General features: G+C 44.6%; 1 protein-coding gene across 1 annotated transcript in view; it reads right to left on the minus strand.

The window, feature by feature from the left end:
* Tmod2 (tropomodulin 2) overlaps window positions 1-26,834 on the minus strand; it is a 40,376-nt gene extending 13,542 nt beyond the window's left edge. The window contains exons 1-5 of the mRNA XM_027411140.2: window positions 26,361-26,834; window positions 12,179-12,371; window positions 9,474-9,630; window positions 6,898-7,020; window positions 1,517-1,603 (exon numbers count right to left, since the gene is read on the minus strand). Coding sequence (XP_027266941.1) covers window positions 1,517-1,603; window positions 6,898-7,020; window positions 9,474-9,630; window positions 12,179-12,304 — 493 coding nt within the window. The 5' untranslated portion in view covers window positions 12,305-12,371; window positions 26,361-26,834. The remainder of the gene's footprint in view (window positions 1-1,516; window positions 1,604-6,897; window positions 7,021-9,473; window positions 9,631-12,178; window positions 12,372-26,360) is intronic.
* Window positions 26,835-27,237: the final 403 nt, after the last annotated feature.

Raw genomic sequence — 27,237 nt, forward strand, 5'->3', positions numbered from 1 at the left:
CACAAGTTTTAATTTATAAAGGATAGTGCAAGAGGGCCTCTATCAAACTATTGATGACTTCCCTAGAGAGTACCATTCATTCACGTAGAGTCCAACACTCCAACATCAGCAAGAGTAAGTTGATTCTCACTGAGCAGGCAGTGGTGCTTCTCTGGGTTAGTTTTCAAGGAAGATGCTTTTCAGCCCCCATGAAGGGACTCAGTGGCTGACACTACATGAAGTCAAAGTTCAGAAGGCCCTGAAGCAAACTTCAATCCCCAAAACTTTCACTGCAGTTACTGCTGTACCATATGGACTTTCCCCAACTATTTTCACCAGACCATAGTCTCTGAGATGCAAAAATGAGCACCATGAGTGTCTTCATTTCCCACATCCTTTTTCAAAATTCTGTGTCATGATGAGACTTGAACCCAGGACCTACTCAAAGTATATGTTCTACTACTGAGCTACACCTCTATCCCTAGGTTCCAAGTATTGACACTCCTCTGGCTTCTTGATCACTGCTCTCCTCTGATTTCCGTTTTGTAGCTTCAGCTTTGAAAAAGGTGTGGAAAGACCAAGGAATGGAAAAGAAGAATGAAAAAAAATCTTAAAAAACAATTACTGTGGGTTGGAGATGTGGCTCAGAAGTTAAGGGCACTTGCTACTCTTGCAGAGGACTGGAGCTCAGTTCCAATCACCCTCAAAGTGGGTTACAAACAGTTTCAGGGATCTGAAACCCTCTTCTGGCTTCCCCCGGCAATGGATATGCATATGATCATGAAAATAAATATATAAAAGAAATTACTTAAGCCAGATATAGCCAGTACATGGTTGTAATACTAGAAATTGGGAATCCAAGGCAGGAGGATCATGGGTTTGAGGCCAGCCTGCACAGTGAATTTCAGGCCTGTCTCAAAACAAACAAACAAAAAACAATGCATACCAATTTATCAGAAAATATTTGGAATGTATGTAACATACAAAGGATTAATATTCTAATGTACAGAGAGCTTCCCCACCCCACTCCAAGACAGGGTTTCAGTTTGCAGGGTGTCTCTGTAGTCCTGACTATCCTGGAACTCAATCTGTAGACCAGGCTGGCCTTGAACTCAGAGATCTGCCTGCCTTGGCCTCCCTAGTGTGGGATTAACGGCCAGGGTATCCTTCATGCTTTCTGGGGGTATTTAGGCTCAATGACTAGCATTCACTATCAAGACCAAAAACATTAGAATAAAAAAGGGACAATGGCAAGCTTCCCTCTGATAAATATTCTTTGGAACATGGAACTCTATTTGCATTCTGAGCTGACTCTCCAAACTTACCAGGACTTTTCCCCCTCCACGGGACAACCTGCCATGAAATGTGTGTTCTGTGGTTCTAGTCACACTGCCAGGAAGAGTGCCCACCATCGGCTTCTCACTGGGTTTGATTGCTCAGAGCTAAATGGTTCCATCTAGAAGCCATGGGTGTTTCTCCTATAGGCACCAGACAGGCTCTGAAGCTTCCCAAGTCCCCAGATCCCTCATCCACTTACTCCTTACAGGCCCTTTGTGACCTTTGCCATTGGTCGTTTCTTCATCAAATTTCGGATTGTTGAGCAAATTGTGGACTCCAAGGACAGCTGAAAACAAAGACAAGCACTAAGTTTTGAAACACATATCAGGATGGCCACATGTCAATTTGCACCTTAAAGACCAATTCTTTACATAGCATAAAGTCTCTAGGCTCCCTTTCCTGGCACAGTGTGTGGTGTGTGTGTACAGCATTCAATAAACTTACTGCTAAAATCTCCCAAGACCATCCGTAACTCTACATGCCTCTGTGTGTTTAAATGTACAGGATTATTTGGGAGCTGAGAAACAACTGTGAACTGTGTAGCCACATCCTCCAACCACTGAAACACTGCTAGGTCCCCATGCCGGTCATTTATTTATTTATTTTATTGTTTTTTTTTTTTTTTGGGGGGGGCAGGGTTTCTCTGTGGCTTTGGAGGCTGTCCTGGAACTAGCTCTTGTAGACCAGGCTGGTCTCTAACTCACAGAGATCCGTCTGCCTCTGCCTCCCGAGTGCTGGGATTAAAGGGGTGCGCCACCACTGCCAGGCTATTTATTTATTTATTTTTAATAAATTTTACTTAAATTAGAAGCAATCTTATTTTACATATCAATCCCAGTTCCCTCTCCCTCCCATCCTCCCATTCCCCCCCCACTGACACCCCAATCCCATCACCCATCCACTCCCCAGAGAGGGTGAGCCCTTCCATGAGGGATCTGCCTCAAAATCTGCCAAGTCACTTGGGGCAGGGCCTAGGCCCTCCCCTGTGTATCTAGTGCTGGTTAGTCTTAACTGTCAATTTGACACAACCTGAAGTCACCTGGAAACAGTCTTGATGAAGAATTATCTAGATTACTCTGGCTGGCATTTATGTCTGTGGGGGGTTGTTTTGATCATTATTGATGTAGAAAGATCTAGCCCCCTGTGAGTGGCATTACTTCATGGGCTGGGTGGACCCTGAACTGGGCAAGAGTGAGGCAGGCCAGGTGCACAGAAGCACTTATGTGTTTATTTCTCTTTGCTCTTGGCTGTGGATGTGATGTGACTAGGGACTTATGTTCCATTATGACTCCCCCTCAATGATGAACTGCAACCTGAAAATGTAAGCCAAATAAATACTTTCCTCCCCTGGATTGCTTAGGTGTTTTATCATAACAAAAGAAATGAAACTAGAATATTCTCCTAGTTAAGTAGACTCATCTGTTTTTTCTTGTTGCTATTATGTTCTCAGGGTCTTGCCTTATTGCCCTAGATAGTCTGAAACTCACTCACTCCTAGGCTGGGCTGACCTCAAACCTGATGTGATCCTCCTGCCTCTGTTCTCTATTGCTGTGGTTATGGATAGGTGCCACCATACCCACCTCCATTTAGTTTTCTTATCCATAAAATAAAAATAAAAAGGTGGGATTCAATCTAAGGATTTTGTTTAGTGTAAAGTTTCACTATGTAACCCAGTCTAGCCTGGAATTCATCATGTATACCAGGTTGGCTTTTTTTTGTGTGTGTGTGGTTTTTTGAGACAGGGTTTCTGTGGCTTTGGAGGCTGTCCTGGAACTAGCTCTTGTAGACCAGGCTGGTCTGAACTCACAGAGATCTGCCTGCCTCTGCTTCCCGAATGCTGGGCTTAAAGGTGCGAACCACTGGCTGGCCTTATATTGGCAGTAATCCTGCTTCTGCCTCCTGCGTGTTGAGATTAACACTGTAACAACATGCCTGACTGGTTTTTAAAGATCTGATGTGTGTAGATTTATGTCTCCACCCCATCCTGAGGCAAAAATAGAAGGATTGTAGCACTCTTTCAGTAGAAAACAGAGTTTCCTTTCTTTGCCTTTGGGAAAGAAGAGGAGGACTATCAGGAACAACAGGTCAGCTGAACATAACAAGGTCTCAGTCCCTGCTGGTACATCGGAACTGGCACCAGGAGGTGGGCATTCAGGGAGCAACACTATGGGCAGGGTGGTACTGGGCAGGTTGAAACAGATTTCTCCTCTAGTGAAATTACAGGGGAGAGGCACAGGCCCCTGAGATCCTGGTTGGGTCTCCTATAAGCTACACTTTAGAAGGGAGGCAGTCATCATGGTACAAAGAGGGGCTAGTGGTTAAGCCAGTAAGAACAGGACTTAGAGGTAGGTGTCTGATGGCACACAGCTGCACTTGAGAAGCAAAAGGATTTCAAGAGGCCTGTGTGGCTACATAGTGAGTTCAAGAGTTCAAGGCCAGCCTGGACAGCCTACACTACATAGTGAGACCCTGTTTTGACAAAACAAGGGCTGGGGTTATAGCTCAGTGGTAGAACACCTGTCTAGCATGCCCAAGGCCCCAGGTTCAATCCTTTGCACTGCAAACGGAGTAACAACAACGATCATGGAGTTAAGGGGTGGGTGGGGATCTGGAACACACAGAGTTTGAACCCTGACTGCCACACCCTAACTGTGTGATCTGGGAAGCCACTAAATGCCCACGGAGTCTGCCTCCTCATTAACCCCAACAGATTGTTAACTTGATTAATGGCTAGTTTAGTAAAGCACACTCAGGGTTCTCTGTGAGCATGTTTTCTGAGGAGATTCACTAGGGGGAGAAGCCTTGCTCTGAATGTGCCTGGCACCGCCCTATGAGGGGAAGACAGGAGGAAAGGAAGAAAGAACCATTGGCACACCTTTGAACTGCTTGCCTTTCTACATGCTACCTTCCATCTCTCCTGAAGTTGCCATGAGACCTTCCACTTACAGGTTATTTTCAGTCTTCTAGAAAGATCCACCTGAGAGAAGATGCTGTGTGTTTTCCATCCCCAGAGAAGGCTTTCTAAGGGAGTGTCAGATCAGAAAGGGAGCTGAGTGAGGAGAAACAAGGAGTTTCTATCCGCATTATCTCCCTGGATTTATTACATGGGCTCCAGGATCAGGCATCTTCATAAGATTGCTTTTTTCCTTTCTCCTTTCTCAGGTGCTTCCTGGGAATCAAGTGCTACCCTTCATTGTTTCTTTGGGCAATTCCAGTAAAACTTGTGGGCAACCCTTGGAAAAAGCAGTAACTATGGAGGGATCTCCATAGTAACCACAGGACCAAGATGCCCAGTCACTGCAAAATACCTTTCTCACCAGGTGACTCAGATGCTACAGAGACCTCTGACAGACATACAGACACATGAATCTGATGTCATCAGAGATGGATGAAAATGTGCGGAGATGGCAGCCATATTAGAATAAGGCAGAGCAGGCACCCCTCCCCCTAGGAAAGAGATTTCTATAAACATCTTCTAATGGAATAAGAATCAGTGTTCTGGGGCTGGGAAGCAGCTAAATCGATAAACAACTTCACTTGAAAGCACAAGGACTTGAGTTAGCAGCCCAGAGCTTAAGTAAGAAAATGCAAATCAGCTGTGGTGGTGTGCACCTGAGATCACAGTACTGGGGAAGTAAAGTCAGGCAGGGCTTTGGGCTCAACAAGTAAAGGCACTTGCTACCCTACAGTGCAAGGTAGATGGCTTGAGTTTGAGCCTCAGAACCCACATAAAGGTGCAAGAGGGAATCAGCTCCATGAAGTTGTCCTCTGAAATGTATGTACATACTGAGACTAGCCATGACTCCTGATCCTCCTGCCTCCACTCCTGAGTGTTGGGATTAAGAACACACACCACCATACCTAGCTCTTGTTCTAGATTTTTTTTTTTTAAGTCAGGGTTTCACTATGTAGCCCACGCTACTCTTCAAATGAACTCACCCATCTACATTACACTATTTTTGTTTGTTTGTTTTGTTTTTGCTTTGAAAAAGGACTTAATTTGGGGGGAAAGCTTTGGTTTTCATTTCTTTTGTATTATTTGATTTCTTTTAATCTTCATGGTAGTTTGAATGCTAATGGCTACCATGGACACATTTGTTTGAGCTGGTGGAACTGTTTGGGAAGGATTAGGAGGTGTGGCCTTGTCAGAAAAGGTGTGTCATTGGGATAGGCTTTGAGGTTTCAAAAGACTCATTCCCAGTGTGCTGTTTCTCTGCCTCCTGCTTTTGGATCAAGATGTGAGTATTCAGCTGTTCCTGCTGCCATGTCTTTGCCTTACCACCATAGACTTTTACCCCCTGAAACCAAAGCTCAATTAAACACTTCTTTTACAAGTTGCCTTGGTCATGGTATTTTTGTCACAGCAACAGAAAAGTAACTAATACAATCTACATGTAAAATCAATTGCAATAACAATCCTGTTATCATTGTCATGTTTTGCTTTGTTAAGGAAACTAGAAGGCTAGCTGACCTCCTGGCACGAATCAGCTTGTAATGGCAATTGCGAGGGAGACCAAGAATTCCACAGAAATGTGATCATGAGGCCAGCTGGTGAAGGCGCACACCTTTAATCCCAGCATGCAGGAGGCAGAGGCAGGCAGATCTGAGTTAGAGGCCAGCCTCGTCTACAGAGCAAGATCCATGACAGTCAGGTATACACAGGACAACTATATTCAAAAAACAAAAACAATGGAACAAAAAGAAATGTAACCACGAGATGTGTGAAGTCTGTAAGTGCATTTTACTTTGGAAGTCCCTGGGAAAGCACATGGGGATATTATTTCATTCATTTTTAATTTCTAAGTTTGTTTTCTTTTTGTGAGATAGGCTCTCAATTCTGTAGCCCAGGCTGGGCTCAAACTCAAAATAATTCTTTTGTTTCCACCTTTTTTTTGTTTGTTTGTTTTTGTTTTTTGAGACAGGTTTTCTCTTTGTAGCTTTGGAGCCTATACTGGAACTCACTCTGTAGACCAGGCTGGCCTCGAACTCACAGAGATCTACTTGTCTCTGCCTTCCTGAGTGCTGGGATTAAAAGCGTGCACCACCAACACCACCACAACTACCACTACCACCACCACCCGCTGTCTCAGCCTTTAGAGTGCTGTTGCTACTATTTCAGGTATGGGTCACCATACCTAGCTTTCAATTTTATTTATTTATTTATTTTTGGTTTTTTGAAACAGGGTCTCCCTGTGTAGTTTTGGAGCCTGTCCTGGAACTAGCTCTTGCAGACCAGGCTGGTCTGGAACTCACAGAGATCTGCCTGCCTCTGCCTCCCAAGTGCTGGGATTAATGGCGTGTGCCGTCACTGCCGGGCTCTCAATTTTATTTCTTTTAAGCTCTCAATTCTATTTCATATATGTTCTCCTCCATTTATCACAGGAGTCTTGTAGGATGGGCATCATCTGAACAACAGAGTGGTTTAAAACATGGCTCACTCAGCCACAGGATCCAGTCTTGATAGAACAGGGCTGCAGCCACCGGGGGCAGCACAGTACTCACCAGCTACCAGAAGCTCCGAGGTTTGCACCAGGGGAGTGAGTGACACCTGGAGGTCATAAGCCAGCCCTGAGAACTAACCTGCAAGATCGTAGAGTTCAGTGTCAGAGGCGCTGGCCAAGGCTTCTTCCAGTTCTGGGTCCAGAGTTACTTTCTCTTCTTTTGGAGCTTCTACAGGCTTTTCTTTGGGGATAAACACTCTCCCTTTAAATTAGAAGAAAAGCAAAGATGACTGCGCTATACTGCCTTACGGGTAGGGCTAACAGACTGAACAGAAAATGCAACGTTGGTGTGAAAGACCAATGTTGTGTTGGTGGTGGTACACACCAGCACTGGGTAGACAGAGGCAGGCGGATCTCTGAGTTCCAGGCCAGCTTGGCCTACAGAGTGAGTTTCAAGACAGCCAGCACTGTTACATGAGAAACCCTGTCTGGAAAATCAAACAACAACAACAAAACAACAACAAAAAAGACTCCTATCATTGAGCTATTTTGTATCATTTGAGGTTCCTGGACTGATGGGATAGAGCTTAGCCTTTGGGATAAGAGGAACCCTGCCTCTTACCACACAGAATTCCCCTGAGCTATACTCTTAGCAGCTAAGCGTCTTCTAATGGCTAGCATTGTCAACTTGACAGGATCTAGAAAAGACAAGTCTCCAGGCTTGTTTATAAGGGACTTTCTAGACTTGGTTGAGAAGACCCCCCCTAAATGTGGGTAGCTCCAATCTGTGGGCTGGGATCCTGGAAAAGGAGAACTCGAGCTGAGTGCCAGCATCCATCTGTCTGATTCCTGACTGTGGATGCAAAGGGAGCCTCTGTCTTAGGCTTCCACGGCCATGCCTTCTCTGCCACAGTGGGCTGCCCACTTGAACTGTGAGGCAAGATAGACCCATCATTCCTTAAGGGCTTTTGTCAGGCATTTTGTCACAGCAAAGAGAGAGTGACTAATCCACCAGCCATCTCCCAAGCTACAGGATGTGACTTTGTGCACCTTTTATACTCAGATAGCTCTAGCCTACCCTAACCCCATGGCCACAGCCTCCTGCAGATGAACCTGGATCCAGGAGATAATTTGCTAAAGCCACTCCTCTCTTTAGAGAAGAAATGACAAAAACTTTTTCCCCTTAGTAGTCTGTCATTATCAAACACACAATTTGGGGAAATTTTATTGAAGATATTTTACAATTCAGTTTATGCTTGTCACAATTTGTAAGTCCAAGAGCAACTGTGTTACCATAGAAACAGCTCATACTCCACAGTAACCCACGTCTGTTTACCTGACTCATCACTCATCAACTCTTCTTAGTTTCCTTCTTAGTGGCATGTGACCCATCAGAGGTGCACAGCACAGAGGGAGGGACAGGGATAATGCATGCTCAGTGCCTTCTTACTTGCCACTGAATACAGGCTTAAAGACCACCTCACTAGAGCTCAGAGGAAGGAGAACCTCCTCCATGTCACCCAGTTCCACTAGGGGTTCTCAGGCTGATACACAACCACCAGAGTCAACAGCAAAATGATGAATATGGTCACAACAGGGTTATGAAAGCAATGCCCAGGTGCCATGGTAGGAAAAAGGAGTGATTACAGAGAAGGGTTGGGGAAATCTAGCATTTAAGCTGAGAGCTTCCTGATTTTTTTTCTTTTAATGGGGATATGGGTCAGAGAGAAGAGGCAATGAGAAAATTAAGTTGGGTTGGACAAGTTTGGGAAAATGAACGGAGAGCTGCAGCCTAGAGGCAGTGGAGGCTAGACCCATACTGAGGTTGCTGCAAGAATTTAGGACATTACGTAGGAAGCATGCCTGAAATTCCAGCATTGGAGGGAGGTAAAGTCAGGAACAGCATGAATTAGGAACTTATTAGGCTATTTCAGGAGCCTATTGAGGCAGGAGCTGGGAGGGAAAGTGGAAGGGGGAAGAGGGAAGGGGGAAGGGAGGGAAGGAGAGAGAAAGGAAGATAGGGGAGGGAAAGAGGAGAGGAGGGAAGAGGGGAGGGTTCTAGCATGAACTTCATAGCCTGCCCAGTTACATCCCTGTGGGTCCAGGCTCTGCCACAGAGTTCTGTACCAGGGAGGTTCTCAGTAAATGTGAGATGAACGAGTGACAGACAGGCTTTTCATCATGGCGTCCAAGGTTAGGGACAGAGTAGAAAGATACACAAAAGGCTGAGGGAAACACACCATTGCCTATGCAACTCATTCAGGTAGGGCGCTACTTTATATTTTCAAAGCTTTTCCTTGAGACTTTGAAAAATTTTTTTAGCAGAATTAATTTCAGAACCATTACATCCCGTGTATTCATTTAATTAATCACATATCCTGCCATGCTTTTTTTCTTTTAAACAAATGAACTTTAATTTTGAGAACAGCATTAGGCTTACATCCAAATTAAGCAGAAAATTCTCACGTATCACTCCCACCCCAAACCTCCCACTAACATCCCACATATAGTGTGCCAAAGAACCCATAAAGACCCATCGTCATCACCCATGAGCTATGGTTTACCTTAGGGCTCACTCTGGGTGTTGTATCTACCAAGTAGTGTTCTAAAATACCACAAGTAGTTATCTCCTATTCCCAGGTCATCTCCTTTAATTGACATTCCATAATAGGTTAAGGGCACTTTGTCTTAAGAGGTGCAGTCTGTAGGCCTTACCTTTTTTTTCCCCTGTGAAGGGCACAAAGTCCTCCCTGTCTTTCTGTTCCAAAGCCTCCTTTTCCAGATACATGAGGAGGTGCTCTCGGTCAAATGGGCCAGTGGCTGCTTTCTGGGTCTGGTCTTTCTGTCGGAATCCAGCCGGTAGCATTGCACTCTGATAAGACAAGTAAGAGATGAAGGGAAGATGTGTGCTGGACAGGGTTTGCTATTTCTTTACTCTTTTGCACTTGCTGTAAGAGGGAATGCATGTGACCAAGGGCTAGGGTCTCTACGATGGCTCTAGGGATGTGCTTGTTCTAAACTCCTTTGCTAAGGGAGGAAACCCAACCCGTTCAAGAGGCATAGCAACATAAGCAGCAGCCTCTGGACCTTCTGCAGCTGCCTTCTAGAATGTGGAGAGAAAAGGTCTTTCTGTGTCCATCATGATTAGGTTTGGTCAGGTAAGCACACAATGGCTCCTAAGTCTGGAGTCTGGATGGCAACACTCACTAACTTCTAATTTGTATCCTCCAGACACAACCAAGAGGTAAAGAGATATTATGGTATATGCTAATATCTGCCCAAGTAAGATTCATTTATTTGTCTTCTCAGACACAGTCTCATGCAGCCCTGGCTGACCTCAAAGTGAGGTGAGCCTTGACTCCTGAGCCTCCTGCCTCTACTTCCTGAGTGCTGGGATTGAGAACAAGTGTCAACATGCCCAGCTCCTGTTCTAGGTTTTTTCTTTTTCTTTTTTGCCCAATAAAGTCTCACCACACAGCATTGGCTATTCTAGAACTCACTATGTAGTCCAGGCTAGCTTTGAACTCTCAGATATCTGCCTTCTCCTACCTCCCAAGTATTGGGATTAAAGAAGTGTGCCACCATGTCTGGCTTTACTTTAGATTTTTAAATCAAGGTCTCACTTTGTAGCCTATGCTGCCTTAGAACTCACTATGTTAGCTGGGCAGTGGTGGTGCATGCCTTTAGTCCCAGCACTTGGGAGGCAGAAACAGGCAGATCTCTATGAGTTCAAGGCCAGCCTGGTCTACAGAGAGAGAGGGTTCCAGGACAGGCTCCAAAGCGACACAAGGAAACCCTGTCCTCGCAATCTCCCTCAGCCTCCCAAGTGTTGGGATGATAGACATGTGGGATTATGTCCACCTGTTCTAATTAAGCCCCAAGATTCCTTTCTTATAAGTATAAAAATATTGTACTGAAAAATGTAAATACCCAAAGTACCTGGTACAGCAGAATGTCATATAGATAGTTTTTTTTACTTATATCTTTAGAGTTAAATCACCATTTTGGATGCCTCCAATTTTAAGTTTAAGATAAAGTCATCAGGGCTGAAGAAAATACTTGCTAAAGAAATGCTATAATGAGCTACCAAGCTGTTTAAGAATTGACAAAATATCTAAAAACCTCCCTAAATTTACTTGGTGTTATGAGGATAATTATTTACACACTGGAACAGAATTTCAAGTTATTTATATATTTGAACAAAATAATAGCAGTTGTGGTAGCACATGTACTCCCAATACTTTGGAGGTAGAGATTGAACAATCAGAAATTCAAGGTTATCCTTGCATACATAATGAGTTTGAAGCCAGTCCCTGCTACTTGAGATGCTGTCTCAGGAAATAAAAACAAAAAACCAAGAAGAGAAAAAATATGATGTAAAGCCAGACATCAGACATCGTGTTCCATGCTTGTATTTAACACTTAGGAGGCCAGTTTGGGCTACACACTAAGTTCCAGGCCAGCCTTAGCTACATGGTGAGATTCCATCTTTAAAAAAAAAAAAAAAAAAGAAGGAAGAAAAAGAAAAGAAAATCAGGGTTGCTAGTGGTGTTACATATATTTAATCCCAGCACTTGGGAGGATCTCTATGAGTTTGAGACTAGCCTAGGCTACACAGTGAGACCTGCCTTCAAAAAAAAAAAAAAAAAAAGGCTGGCTAGTGTGGTGGCTCATGCCATGTCCAACACTTGGGAGGTAAAGACAGGAGGGATTCAAGGTCATCCTCAGCTATGTAGTGAGTCTGCAGCCCACCTAGGCTACAAGACCCTGTCTCAAGAAACACAAATAAAAACAGGGCCTGGGGCTGTAGCTTAGTTGGAGTGCTTGCTTCACTTGTATAAATCCCTGGGTGAAAGTGCTAACATGCTGAAATCCCAGCACTTGGGAGGTGGAGGCAGGAGGCAGGAGGCAGGTGCAAGGTCATCCTCAGCTACATAGTGAATAAATCCTGGAGTACATGAGACCCTCTCTCACAAGACAAAAACAATGAAAGAAAACAAAACCCTAAGAAACTGCACCACAGAGGTGTTTTCACCAGTATCTGGGGCATTTACCAGTGTGGGATCCCGTGTGGGTCACGCCTGTAAGTGTGCCTTCTCTTTATGAAAAGGAGCTAACACCATTTCCCCCAGGACTCTTGGGCCCAGCAAAGGATCTGACACTTGGAAAATAACTGGTAAGGTTTGTTCTCATTGCTCCCCCAAGTCCCACGCTAAATCAGACTGTTCTTTCCCAATGGAAAACACTTTTCATCATTGACAATAGACTAGCTTTTGAGAAACACATTTGCTATTTCTCACTGTAGTGGCCCTGGGGCTTGCCATGGATTTGTAAAAGAGGCTCAGCAGCGGTGGGGAGGAACCCAGAATTCTTTCCCCGTGCTCTTGTTAAGCACCCCACTCCAGTTCCATGCCACATACCTCGGGATCTAGGTCATCTAGAACATTTTCCAACTGTTTCAGTTCCTCTTCTGAGAGCTTGCCAAGAAGCTCGTCCTCATCGATGTTCTTGTATTTCTCCAGCTCCTTTTGAAAGGGGAGCGCCATGGCTTCGCAGATAGACCTTCCTCATACACTTTGAAGTAGGCCAGCTTCCGGGGACTTCACACTACCACTGTTAAAAAAGCAAGACTGTCAGCTCCTTACTGCCAGCTGTAAACTTAGCAATAGACGGTGCTACGCTGGCGATGAGTTCCACTGCATGGACAAGTCATCCGAAAGGCAGCATTACTTTATTTCCAGAGCAGTGTACAACCTGCAGTGTTTTCACACACAGCATTATTTCAATTACTTTTACCTTTAGGGCAGTCCTGTAAGGAAGCCTGCATGGTGGTACCACCACCACTCAATTTTACAGACTCTGACTGAGCTGGAGGTGACAGAGACCTAGTGTGTGTCTGGCTTCTGGTCCCCAGGGTAGCAAGTGCTTCTCCATTCTACTACAGGGCCTCTCTCGCTGCTGCTTTCCATTGAAAAGCAGTGAAGAACAATGACTAATTGTATGGCAGTTGTAAGCAGCACACTTGTGCCCTTTCAGGCTAGAGAGTGCTGAGAAGAACACCCACCGAATGAGATTCATTCAGGGAAGGGTTTAGAGGATCGGTATGAGGACACATTGTCCTATCACTCTGTGCAACGAAACCAAGAGATGTTCGCAAACCCTGGCCACATAGTCACTCTCCCTACTTCTCTTTTTCCTTCGTTATTAATTTCCATTTTAAAAAATGATGTCTTTGGGGCTGGAGAGATGGCTCAGAGGTTAGAGCACTGACTGCTCTTCCATAGGTCCTGAGTTCAATTCCCAGCAACCACATGGTGGCTCACAACCATCCATTATGAGATCTGGTGCCCTCTTCTGGTGTGCAGATATACATGGAAGCAGAATATTGTTTACATAATAAATAAATAAATAAATAAATAAAATATTTACAAAAATGATGTCTTTGAGAGTATTTTAATAGTATTTTTTATTATTATTATTTGAGGGCTCCCACCTTTAAATAATGTCTTTTGATCACATCCATCCGCTAGTGCCCCGTACCCCACCTCCCTCCAGGTGTCATGTCCACTTCTTATTTTGGTTGTTACTGTTTCTGTAGTCATTTGCCCCTAAAACATTCTCTTTTAGTCCCCCACCCCTCTGAAATGCGTCATTCATAAACTTCTACACCAAATACAAGTTTTACTCAGTCCCTTGCAGAAAATTCTACAGATCGCCCCCTACCAAGACAACTCTGTATTCGGTTCAGCCAGCTCTTCCAAGACAGTGGGTGTTAGCTGTACACCTGCCATTGCCAAGTGCAAGTCTAGAAAAGCCCCCCAGGAAGATTGTAGCTCAGCAAGACCGCCACACAAATGGCAATAATACAATGTAACAAGTGTTACAATAATGTCTGTAGTAGGCAGAAAACCACTGAAGGGGAGGTTTGAGAGTCACTCAAAACAGAGATTGTCATTGGTCCTTGAAGGAAGGGGTCCTAAGGACATGGATTCACAAGGCCCATCTAGGATAGAGAAGGGCATAAGCAGAGACACGGGATAGGAAAGGACATGATGGGTTGGGGTGGTTAGGAGGAGGATCTGTGGAGTGGGAAAAATGAAACGTCCAAGAAGGGGCTTCTTTATGGGCTATGCTAAGGAACATGGATCTTACCAACCAACCTACATTCCCACCACTAAATTAAGGGCCTATCATAGGGATGGGATTCTGAATCGTCTGAGTGGGCACAATTTACCCCAAAGTACTAAGGTGATGGAAGGCATAGGGACAGAAGGTCAGAACATCATGATTTTTGACTTTGGAGATGCAGGAAAGGCCACAAGAAGAGGAATGTGGGACTCTGGACATGTCCGCTGGTAGCCTTTGGAGAGCAGTAAGGTACCGCTGTCACCAGCGAGCACTCAGGTCTCTAATTTGTGAAGCAGCAACACACTCACAGTGCTTTAAGCAACTGAATTTACTCTTTGTCACAACAACAATACAGAAACTAATATACTCTCTCCCCATACACTCTCATCTCCAGGGTAACTGTTCTAGAATAGACCGTTCATCCTTCCATTTCTGTTCGCCACTCTGCCCTGTGTCCCAGGAGTACTGTCTCCTTAAACTGCACCTGGTCTCCTGTCCTTTCTGGCTTCTGTTTGACCAACAGGAGGCAACCAGTGGCAAAGGAGAAGACATAGTGGCGTGAGAGGAGGATGGGTGGGGAGAGGGTGTTTCAGAAAACCATGTCACCCCACAGGCCACCCTCTTTTGCTGGCTTTGGGCCTTGGGGTGGGAAAGGGTCTCTGCTATGACTCTTGCCAGATTTCTGCCTTGTTGTTTCTCTAAGGCTTCCTACATCCTTGTAAATAGCTTCTTTATTGAAACCGCCTCTAGTTATTAGGTCTGAGCCCACCCTCTGTTTCTTGTCGGGAAGTTGGCAGATGTGGCAACATTGCTTGGAATGTCCCTTTCTCTCTGTGCTCTGTTTCTGAGGCCTGGCTAAGATCCTAAGCTCTGCGGGACCACGGACTTCAGAGTGAGGGAGGCCTCTGGCCATCTAGCCCTGCTCTTGTACTCATCACTTCCCTCTCGGTCTCTTTTCACAGTTTCTCTTCCTCTGCCTCAAAACCTGGTACTCTTCAAAGTCTTGTCTTAGAAATAATTTTCTCCTCCTTCACCAACAGTGGTTACTTACCTTGAAATTTCAATTATTTTAATTTTCCCTTTTTCAATTGAATTTGAAATTTTAATTATTAGCCATATTCTGCTAACTATAAAATCTGTATCTGGATCCTAGAATTTGTCCCTAAGGATAAGATTCAAGTTATCTAACCAGAATCCTCCCTTGGCTAGATTCTTAAAATCTTCCCTCAGACCCTGGAAACCTGTCAGAAGAGCTCTTACCTGCCTGTTCCACCTCTAGAATTTCAAGAAGTTGTTTCAGAAACCAGGGTGTCATTCTTGACATTTTTCCTTTGTCTCTCTTCTACCTACTAATCACCAAATCCCATCCTTGCAAAATGATGAGGAGAGCTCATCTACTTCTCCATCCATGCCCATGCCCAGCCCCTGACCTTCTGATAATCCCCCACACAGTGGTCAAAGTGATCATTTTGGCTTTATTTTAGTCTTTTAAACCCCCCCTCCCCTACGAGAGTGAGAAGGGAAGAAAAGGAAGGATGCAGAGGTCATGAGGAAGCAGAAAGGTTGAGTCAGGTGTAGATTAGAAGAAAGGACATATGATAGGTAGGATTTTAGTGGGGGGGGTGGTAAGGGAGGAAGGGAGGGAGAAGGGAACTGGGATTGTCATGTAATTCAATCTTGTTTGTAATTCAAATATATAAAAAATAAAAAACTAAAAAACAAAACAAAAAAAACCCTCCCAGTGGCTTCTCATCGCCCTAAGGATAAAGTTCAGATTCACACTCTGGCCTCTGGAGTTCCATCCTCTTCTTCCTGCACTGCATTCCCAACGTCCTCCTGGACCACTTCCAATTCCTGGCTCATTTATGGTCCCTTTGCTCAAAGCACTAAGGACCCCAACTCAAAGCCCACCCCTGCTGACGCTACCAGACTCACCTTCCAGTCTCAATGTGAGCTTCATTTCTTCCATCAATCAGATTCTGAGTCAAAAATCTGGGTCATGTGCTGCCACATGGTGCTCCTTAGACTGCAATTTGGCTTCCATACAATTACTTGCTAATCTTGGTGAGGGTGGGGACTATATAACTTTTATTCGCCAGTAAAATCGGCCAATAAATACTGATGTCAAATGAAGGAAATGAGCTCACAGTAGTGAGGTGGCCATGGGATCAGAGATCTTTCTAACTGAAGCCAGTTTTTCCCCATCCCCCCACCCCTCCTGGAGCTTGCTGAGATCACCCAAGCCCACAAAGTTGCTCCTCTCTCTAAATTTGCTTTGTCTGTAATGAAACTCACATTGAGACTTTTGGAAGACGAATCTGGTAGAGTCAGTGAGGGGTGGGCTTTGAGTTATCTGTTTCACATTCACCACTCATTATCATTCATGTATGTTACTATACACTTCTCTCTCCAAATACCACCATCTCCCAGAAAACAGAGACCATATTCTAATTCCCAGTGCTCCAGGGTTTCTCAGGCTCATGCATATTCATTCAACAAATGTCTATTGAAAAGCCTACATTGCTGAGACATAGCAGCGGACAAATGGTCCTCTGGGTGCTACCTGAACCTATAATTTGCAAGGGAAAGAGCATTGAGTAGTAATTTAACCACCAACAGTGCCTGTCAAAGCAAACTTCACATTCTATAGCAAGATGCCAGGGGTCTCAGAGCCAGAGGGGAAAGGAACATTGTATCTGCTTAGAGTGCAACCCTGACCTGGAGATTCAAGGAGATACTAACTGTTACTGTTATTATGGCGGAGTTTTTACTTTTTTGTTTGAGGCAGGGTCTCACACTATAGCCTAGGCTAGCCTGGAATTCACTGTTTAACCTAGGGCTGGCCTCAAATTTATTGCAATCCTTCTTCAGCCTCCTAAATGTTGTGACTATAGGTATATATAAACAAATCCCAGCTCATTATTGTTATTATTATTATTATTATTATTATTATTATTATTAATCTATTTTGAGACAGAGGCAGGAGGATTGACACAAGTTTGAGGGCACCCTGGTCTACATAGTAAGAGTTCCATCTCAAAACCAAACCAAACCAAAGCCCTAAAACAAATACAAGTGTGCTGTCAAACAATACAGCCTTCTTATAGCTTCTATAAAATCAAATCCCTGATTTCCCAGTGCTTGGCAGGCCTGCTGTACCCCACCCAGGCCCTGCTGGGTTCACGTTTGTTTTCCCTCCTGGGAGTGATGAGCTGGTGGAAAGTTTGCAAAGCCCTGCCATAGCCTCGCCTCCAGCAGGGTGTCTGCCCCATGGCAAACATTCAACAGGCAACAGGATACGAATGCACACACAGGAATGGAGCGTGCACCTCCGAGGCTCCCAGGAGCCCAGGTGGGCAAACACAGAGTCTATTGGCAAAATGGAAAATAGGCGTGGCAGTGAGCTGAAGGAAGTGTCTCTTCCTGTTACCCAGAAACACAAGCCTTGGGAAGGAAAGTTAAGAGCATGGTTTTCTGTGCTTCTTTTTCCACTACCTTGTTAATATAACTACGCCGTGACAGGGGAAAATCAGCCACAAAACGAAGGGCCAGCCTTTTACTCTCTCTACACAAAGACATACCAAACCCCAAACTACTGTTGCTGTTGCTGTTTCTCTGAGTCAGTAAATGATATTAATCTTCATTTGTTTAATATACCTTCATTATTTCATCATACTTGAAATTTGCACAAGAGTCAAACCATATTTTCTAAAACGAATAAACAGAACAACATGAGCTTATCAAAGCCCCTTAGCAAAGTGTGTACTGGTCCTGTATACTTAATTCATCTCTATTTTTTTTCTGGGTTGGGATGAGACAGGATCTTGCTATATAGCCTTGGCTGGCCTTTGGAACTCACTATGTAGATCAACTGGGCCTCAAACTCACAGAGATCTGCCTGCCTCTGCCTCCAGAGTGCTGGGATTAAAGGCAAGGATCACTACACCTAGTCTTTAATTCATCTCTAGATGCTGGGCAAATATAAAGAGGTGACATTATATCCTGTGGTTTGAAACTGAGCTATCTGAAGACAGGCCAGCAAAAATCGTTTTCTTTGTTTTAAACTATCAAGAAGCCAGGCCAAGTGCAGGCCAGAAATCCTAGTATTCAGAGGTGGAGGGTGGAAGATCAGGAGTTGGAGCTAGACTCAGATACACAGTGAGTTAAAGAACAACCTGGGCTACATGAGACTCTGTCTTCCTCTGAGAAATAACTATCAGAGAATGAAAGGCAGCAAGGCAGAGAGGTTGAGCATGCTGAAAGGACCTGATCCTACCAGATTCACAGTGTTTCTAGTTCAGACCACTTGTTCTTTTTTTTTGTTTGTTTGTTTTTTTTTTCGAGACAGGGTTTCTCTGTGGCTTTGGAGGCTGTCCTGGAACTAGCTCGTGTAGACCAGGCTAGTCTAGAACTCACAGAGATCCACCTACCTCTGCCTCCCGAGTGCTGGGATTAAATGCGTGCACCACCACCGCCCGGCCAGACCATTTGTTCTTATTTCGTAACTTTATAGTACAAAAACTGTCAGATCTTTCCAGCTTGAAAACAATTCCCTTTTATAACAATGAACCCACAAAAGATGGCTCCTTTCTAGCTTGGAAAGCAAGAAGCCCTGTAGCATTGGCTGAGAGGTTAAAGCAATGGATTCAAAAAGCACAGAAGGCTAAAAGCATGACCTTGGAGGTAACCAGCCCTGGGTTCCATGATGCAGACACACATGAAACTGATGACCTGTCCTCTGCAAAACAGGCAAGAACAGTGCAGCCACACATGCAGCTTCATCACAGGGTAGTATTCAGAGAAATGTATCATCAGGTATTGTGCTAACATTTTATGTCATACATAGTCTTAAGATAGCTACAAGGAATCAGGTGATGTAATCCATAGGACCCCTGTCACGTATGTGCTCCACCAATGACTGAAACGTCATCACATGACTATTTATCTTGTGAAATGTGGATGATACTTGGGACATTATTGCATTGTGAGGTACAGTGCCTTGTGGGAATATTGGGACCAGGCAGAACAGAAACTCTGTCTTCAGTGCCTAGTGCACATAAGCTCTCACAGCTAATTCTCTGGTCTTTGGTCTAAGAGCAGTCCTCTTTTAGAAGTATTCTTTCTCTTGGTTTCCTTGTTTAATTAAGATTAAACACAGTGAAGCAGCATCACACAAGGGTTTGAATTAGCACTGTCAAGTAGAGCAAACCTCCATGATAAGAGGCAGCCCAAACTGATGTAGACTTCCACCTGAGCAGTAGCCAAGACTTCTCAGCTGGGGTAGAAGCTCTTTCATATGGACATCTTATGGCCTTCCTTTGCTACCTCCTGCTTCCTAATTTTCTTGGTGGATCCTCTGTCCTGCTGCTGCATGTCCCTCTTGGTTAGGCTCTATTTTCTGAAGAGTTCCCATTTCTTTTTACTATTGTGCCCTCTTTTCCTCCATTGAGACAAGGTTTTGCCATGTAGTACTGGAAGGCCTGGAGCTCACTGTGGACTAGCATAACTTTTTTTTTTTTTTTTTTGGTCCTGGTGATTACAGAGGGTGAACCACCGTGCCTCACTGAATTCCCATATCTAGACCTGTATCTACTCTTTGCCTTATATTTTGGCCTTCCTGGTTTTTAACTGCCTACTGCTGTTGTTACTATTGTTTTTTTATTACTTTAAGTATTTAATTTATTTTTATTTTGTGTGTGTGTATTTTTGCCTGCATGTATATTTGTGGACCATGTGTGAGTACAGTGTCCGAGGACACCAGAAGGTGTTGAATACACTGGAAGTGAAATTACAGTTGTTAGCTGCCATGTGGGTACTGGAGAGCTAACACAGGTCCTCTGCAAGAGCAAAAAGTGCTTTTAACTGCTGAGTCATTTCTCCAGCCCTAAAACCACCACCACCATCATCATGGGGGGGGGGGCGTCTTGCTGGCCTTAAATGCAAATATTACAGGTGTGTGCCTCCAGCCCCGGTTTCGTGCTGGTTTAGTATGTTCCTCATCCTGCCATTGGAAATCTAAAGACTTCTAACTTCCTGACACCATGGCTTCCTGTTTTTGTCCTTTGATTCATCTGTTTTCCTGGCTTCTGCCTGCTCTTGTGGTCTTTTTGATCTACCTGTCTCTCCTTTGGCACTGATTAGCTAAGTTTTGATTTATGCCTTGTTGTGATCTGTGGGTGCTGTGTGCAACTTGACTCAGACTGCTTACAAATTGACTCAGGATGATAGGTAAGCCACAAAGCAACTGGTGTGCAATGGCACTGCCAATCAGAATGGCTGTCTATAAACAAGGGTGCTGTCTGTCCCCATCCACATTGCCTACATGATAGCCATACTCATGAGACTCAAGTCCTCCAAGTGCTCTGATGAGGGGCGTCTTGGTTCTTCCTTGGTGCTAGTACCTTTTACACAGCCAAAGTCTTCAAAGTTATATATAACCAAGTACTGTTTTAGAGACAGGGTTTCTCTGTAGTTTGGAGCCTATCCTGGAACTTACTCTGCAGACCAGGCTGGCCTCAATCTCACAGAGATCTGCCTGTCTCTGCCTCCAGAATGCTGGGATTAAAGGCATGCACCATCATGCCCAGCACTATAATTGACTTTTTTTGGTATATTAAAAATAAAAATTATTGATAATAAAAAGTTAATCAGAAGAGTTTCTAGGAAGAAACAGTGGAAATTAAGGTTAGGAAAATAGATTGGGGTTAAATGATCCATGAAAACTAGAAACTGAAATTTGAATTCTAACCTGCTAGGTAATGAGAAAATAAATAGCAATACTTATGATCTATACACTTACTTATGAGGGTGTTCTGGCCACCTACTCAGTAATACATTGAAGATAGAATTTCCCAAAGTTGACTCCAGTCAATGCTAGCTAGTTTTTAAAAAAATGTCCATATATGTGTGTGTGTGTGTGTGTGTGTGTGTGTGTGTGTGTATAAATATATATATAGCATATGAAGCACATATATTATATATTATATAAAATAAATATTTAGTACATAGCTTATAAAACATTGTATACCATATTCTACAGATACAAGAACTATGACCCATGAAAAGCTCTGACCACAAAGAGTAAACCAGTTTTCCTGGATCTGATTAGATAGTTTCTTTTTCTTGTAACACTAACAACATTCTAAAATGTTTAGAAGTATAACGGCTGAAATAATCATAGAACTCACACGAGAATATCAGCGAATATCACGACAGAAACGTATCTAAGTAAACATGCCTGCTTTAAATGACCATTTTCACACACACATGAGATCTTAATCTGGAACAAAAGGGGTCTGTATCAGAGATTAAATGTAGTATCTAATTTGTCTATTGTTTATTTTTAAGTTTAGACAGGGTCTCTCACCCTGTAGCCTACATTGGTCTGGAACTCACTATATAGACCAGGCTAGCCTGGAACTCACTCACTATGTAGACCAGGCTAGCCTGGAACTCACTCACCCTGTAGACCAGGCTAGCCTGGAACTCACTCACCATGTAGATCAGGCTAGCCTGGAACTCTTGATAAGCCTCCCATCTCTGCCTCCTGAGTGCTAGGATTAGGGACATGAGCTATCACAGCTAGTGGCATCTTAAGAGTTGATTCTGGGGTTTTTTTTTTGGGGGGGGGGTTGTTTGTTTGTAGTAAGAAGTTCTCAGCACATGCCTTCTAGAAATTTCTCTGAACCAGATATAGTCTATAAGTTCACATAACCTTTTACACAAGGTTATACGTGATTGACACACAAAAGGACTAAGAAGGAATTCCATTATTTATGTTCTGTCAGAAACTAGACCAGTTATTCACCAGCATTTTCTCAACCTAAAGTAAAATGAAGGACCATTTGATCCTAGTATGCTCTCAAATTTTCTTACATACCGTCACAGACCTTGGAAGTGGAAGGGAAAATGAACTACCATTCAATCCTAGCTAGAATTTAATTTCTCAGATTTCCTTACATACTGTCACAGATCTCAGATGTGGAAAGGAAAAAGACAGCTGGCCCTGGTAGAGCATGCATGCCAGTCACCCAGCTACTCAGGATGCTGAAGCAGAAGGATCATGAGTTAAAGGCTTGCATGAGTTAAAGGCTTGTTGAGACCCAGACTCAAATAAAAAACAAAAGGAGGCTGAGGCTGGGCGTGGTGGCACAAATCTTTAATCCCGGCACTGGGGAGGCAGAGGCAGGAGATCTCTGAGTTTGAGGCTAGCCAGGTCTACAGATGGAGTTCCAGGTCAAACAGGGCTACCCAGAGAAATCCTGATTCAAAAACAAACAACATCACAACCATCACAAATGGAAAACAAACAAACAAATGAAGACTGAGGATATGGCTCAGTGGTAGAGTGCTTCCCTAGCATGTGTGGGCCTTATTTCAATCCCCAGTATGACTAGGGTGGAGAGTTCTTTCAGGGTAGCTCCCAGCTAGGGCAAGAATTATTTAGGGTTGGGAATTCCTAGCACAGTTTGCTCCAATAATAACGGTGAATTCCACATCTGCTACTTTAATCAATTGCAGGTCAAATTATTTAAAAAATATATGAGGGCTGAAGATATGGGCTAGTGCTAGACTGTTTTCTGAGGAAACTGTGAGTTTATTCCTAGAGCAATCTCTACTGTGTATATCTTTTTCTTGTCATTCCATAAAAACAGCATAGAAAGTTATGTAGTTACATTATATTAGGTATAAGTAATTTAAAGAGGCTCTAAATATCTGGGGAGACTATATTTGGTTACATGTAAATACTATGATATTTCATAAAAAGGGCTTGAAATCTGCAGATGGGGAGGGATGGTTTCTGTGATAAATTTCCCACGGGTACCAAGGATATGGTGGTACTCTGAGTTAGAGCTAGGGGATTTGTCTCGTAAGTATAATAATCAATAATAGCTAAGAAAAACCAAAAGAAGTGAATTTTCCTGACTCCATTAACATGTCTGGGAAGATTTATGTCTTGCTTGGGAATTTGGAGTTAAGAACTTTCTGTCAGATTGTCACAGCGGTCTGTCAATAACCATGCAACCCTCTACAGACCTACAGACCTTCTTATTTGTTTGCTTAGTTTTTAAAATTCACTTCCAGTGCTGTCAACTTTGGAAAAAAGTATCCCAGTTTACCGTGTTGAGTTGGCATTGTACAAAAATTAACAGCCATATTGGTCTAGAAATGTTGAAGTTAATTTTTTTTCCATTTGTACAGGGGCAACACACTGTATTAAATATGTAAGGTCTTAAAAAAAAAAAAGAAGGGATTTTGAGAGCCCATCCCATGTGAAGGGACGCTCTCTTGGCCTGGACACATGGGGTAGGGTCTAGGCCTGGCCCAGGATGATGTGGTAGACTTTGGGGAGCCCTTTTGAGGGCCTTACCCTGCCTGGGGAGTGGAGGGGGGATGGCTAGGGGCAGGTGGGATGTTGGGGGGATGGGAGGGAGAGGGAGAAGGGACTGACATGTGAAGCAAGCTTGTTCCTAATTTGAACTAATAAAAGAATAAAATAAAAAATAAAAAATAAAAAAAATTCACTTCCAAATTCTTGTTTAAAGAGTTCAGTCCTACAAATGAGTGGTGCAAGACCCAGCTGTACACTGCTTTTCTTGGCTCACTAGCCCTCATCACTGTCTTTTTGCTATGCCCCTGAACATGCTCTACCACCATAGACGGCTCTTCCTGGAACCTGCTGTGTGTATTGTAGATGCCAATGTGCTTCACCTCTAAAATCCTAAGCTTCCATAGTGTCAGAAGGTGCTTTGTAGGCTGCTGGGGGAGAAGAATCACTAATGGATTACCCACACAGTGAATCCTTAATGCCTGAATACTAACCCCTGGGCAAGGTGTGCTTACTGGTACAGCAGTGGCATGAAGGTTATAGGGCCAACCAACCACTTTCTGACTGAATTTGAGGCCTCCTCCACAGGAGGGAATTCATGCCAGTCAAAAGGCCAGGCTTGGGAGGTTATAGGCCCTATGTGGGGGGAAACGACTACTGATGTTTTGCTAAATGGACATGCCATCAAACTGTCTTCTAAATACTTACTGCTATGCCCAAACATTAGTGCTGTTCTCAACTTTGGCCAGGGAAGGTTCTTTAACAGTGGGCACCAGTTAATGCAGAGACTCATAAATGATCAGAGTGACTATCGAGTGAATAAGTGACTATGGAGTGCTCATCCCTAAATGATACATCTGTATCAACCACCTGGAAGCTCAGGCAGCATCACTAAAGAGGGAGTGGAAAGAATGTAAGAGCCATGGGATGGGGAGTAGTGAAGTGAAATACTGTCTTCTAGACGTGACACAGCTGTTGCCCTCATGAACTCTCAGCAGCTGTGGTTACTAATGCAAGACCTTCAGATCAAGCCAGCAAGACCATCCAACTTTGGATTTAGTAGGTCACCACTGTTACCACCATTACCAAAGGCGTGAAGGTGGGAAGGGGATGTATTGGGGGTCAAGGAGGGATGGATAGGATCAAGATACAATGTGTCAAATAAGTAAAGGCATTTTAAAAATTTTTAATTTTTTAAAAATCGGAACACTCTCCTATATGCTACAATACTACTGCACTTAAGAACAGTAATTCCATGTTGTCTAACATGCAGTCCATATTCGGGTATCTTGAACATCTCCAAAATGCCTCTACTTATTTATTTTGGATGCAAGGTTGAGATGGGGTCTGGAACTCACCTATGTAGACTAGGCTGGCCTCAAACTCACAGACACCTACCAGCTGCATTAAGGCTGCATCCTGATCCCCAAATGATCTTTTACAGGTATCGTTTTCTCGTCTAGCAGTCAAAGTCCACATACACCAATCCACAGTTACTCCTATGCTGTCTATGGCAGCTGTTCCCCTACCTCTGCATTGTCTTGTCTGGAATACTACATGGGTGACATGATGGCCTTTTTTATTAGAGCAGGAGACTCACCAGAGGTACTACCTTGACCTTTGGGGGATGATGAAAACTTCCTAATCTCTGCATTGTAAAGACACGTTCTCCCTGAGTAAGACACTCTGAAATAATACGAAAACCCTGCTCTCACCCTTCTTTCACACAAAGGTTTTGTACCAGTTGATGGTTAGGTCAGTGTTGGTACAGTGCCTCTCTCAGTCCTTCTATTGTGCATTCACTTTTCACACAATAACCCATCAGTACCATTCTCTCTTTCCTCACTGTATATTCTCCCTGGTTATTTCTTGCTGGAGTCTCCTCCCCCACCTTCTGGTAGAGCACACACATTTGACAGCTCAGGCCCAGCCCTAGGGAGCCACCGACCTTTATCAGCTGATCGCACTGCCTTCTGCAAACAAAACCACCACACCATGGTCTGCCAATTTATGTTAACATAAAAACCAAAACCTTTGTGATATTTCTTGAGTAGATTGAAGAGAACAGAGGGAACCAGGTAAAAACAAATTAACAAATAAACACCTCGATTAACTAAGCTCTGAAAATCTTACAGCTTCCTTAGGTAAAAAGCTTTCGGTAAAAGTGCTAAACATTCTTGCCATTTCAGTTCCTTGATACAAGTATCTAGGAATAAAGAGGTTCAGAAACCATTTCACCAAATACCCCATTTTACTCGGAGAACGCAGCTCACAGAGGCGAAGGAAGAGTCTGGCCTAGGATCCCTCAGCTCCTCAGTGGTGGAGCTGCTACAGAAACCATGCTTTTGTAATACCTCCTCTGATGTTCTTTTTTTCTCCTTTCCCAAGCTCATGGTGAATCAGATATTTAATAAGAGCCGAAGAAGCGGTAGCGTGGCGTTCTCGGCCTCTTTACTGTAATTTGCAGTAATTTTAGCCCCATCACCTTCCCACCTTCTGACATTTTAAAATAAAAATTTTCCCAAACCCTTTATTATTATAAACCGACCTTCATTTTTTTGCAGGTCAATAGGTTAAGACAAGGAAGCCCCGGGAAGGCACGAACCAGCATGATTTTTAAGCAGGGAGAATAAGAAAAAGATTCTCTGGGACCTGCAAAGGGCGGCTTTCTGAAGGCTGAAGCGTCCTGTGACAGCTCGGAGAGAAGCCGACCGGAGTCCTCCCTTCCCAGGCTCCTGCTCAAATGAGGCCGCGAGATGCTCCTGACTCTGGGAGCTTATCACACGTTAACCAGAGAGGAGAAAATGGGAAACAAAGCCCAACCTGGAAAACCCCAGCTCCGCAGCCCCTGGCGACCGGAGACCGCGCCCTCTCTGCATCTGCGCGTGGAGTGCGGTGCTGAGGGGGCTGCGGGGCTGCAGCGCACGATGCAGCTGGTACCCACACGCATCCCTGGCCGCCCCGCGCCATCCCCGCTTCCCCGTGCACCCGCCACCCGGGTGCAAGCTGCTGCGGGCTGCGCTTGGCCGCGTGCCACGCCATGGAGCATCCTCCCGCGGACACGCAGGGTGCGGCGGCCGCTGAGCTTCGGACCCTGGCGCTGCAGACAGGCTGCCCCGACAGTTCCCTTCGCCCTAGGTTCTCACCCTTGCTCGTGTCCATCCCGTAGCGGAAGGTGCTGACCAGCAAGCAGCCTTAGAGCCCCGAGTGCGCGGGTCTGACCAGCAGGGGCGGCGCCGTGGCCCCGGGCTAGTACTGCGATCAACAGGCGGCTCTGGGCCGGGCGCGGCGCGGGGAGCGCGGCTGCAGCGGGGCAGCCTGGGAAGCGTAGTTTCTGCGGTGCGCGGTGGCCAAGCGGAGGAAGGACCCCTGCCCGGGCCGCCGCTGGGTCTCCCTATGACGCGCTGGCCTCTCAGGGTCCTCCCCTAGAGTCTGGAGCTTTATGTGCGAGCGAGCGCGCAGCGAGGCAGGTGGAGCCTGGGCTTGGGGAGCTGGGTAGGCTCAGTGGGGATGCTCAGGATCACTGACGCGGTGGAGGGCTTGGCAAGATTGTGGACAAGTGAGCATCTTTCTGTGCTGTCTTGTGAAGGCCCGCTTCAGGCTAGGCTAGGAACAGACCAGGCCTGATCTAGGATTTACTAGCTGGGTGTGGGTGTGGAAAGGGCTAAATGGGTTAATTGCTTAGGGAAGAGGAGGGGAAAGCTAGCTGACATTTAGGGAGCTTGATAAATGTTTTGGTTTGAGTGTTGGAGAACTTATATCTACATGCTGACTTCACAAAGTAAGACCCTGGGCACAGGCCTCGAGACTCAGGGTCCTCATCAGTAAAATGTTTACAGCTTAAAGATACGAGGTTGGAGTCACTGACCACAGGCATGTCAGTACTAAGAACACACACAATAAGGATTCTTTCATCATGGTTACAAGAGATGGTTTTGGGATGCAGTTTCCTAAAGGGAAAGCCCTACAAAAAGTGCTTTGCAAAAGATAGCCGCTTCTCGTTGCCCTGCGGCTCACTGGGCA

This window comes from Cricetulus griseus, chromosome 4, assembly GCF_003668045.3.
Source record: "Cricetulus griseus strain 17A/GY chromosome 4, alternate assembly CriGri-PICRH-1.0, whole genome shotgun sequence".
Taxonomy (NCBI): Eukaryota; Metazoa; Chordata; class Mammalia; order Rodentia; family Cricetidae; genus Cricetulus; species Cricetulus griseus.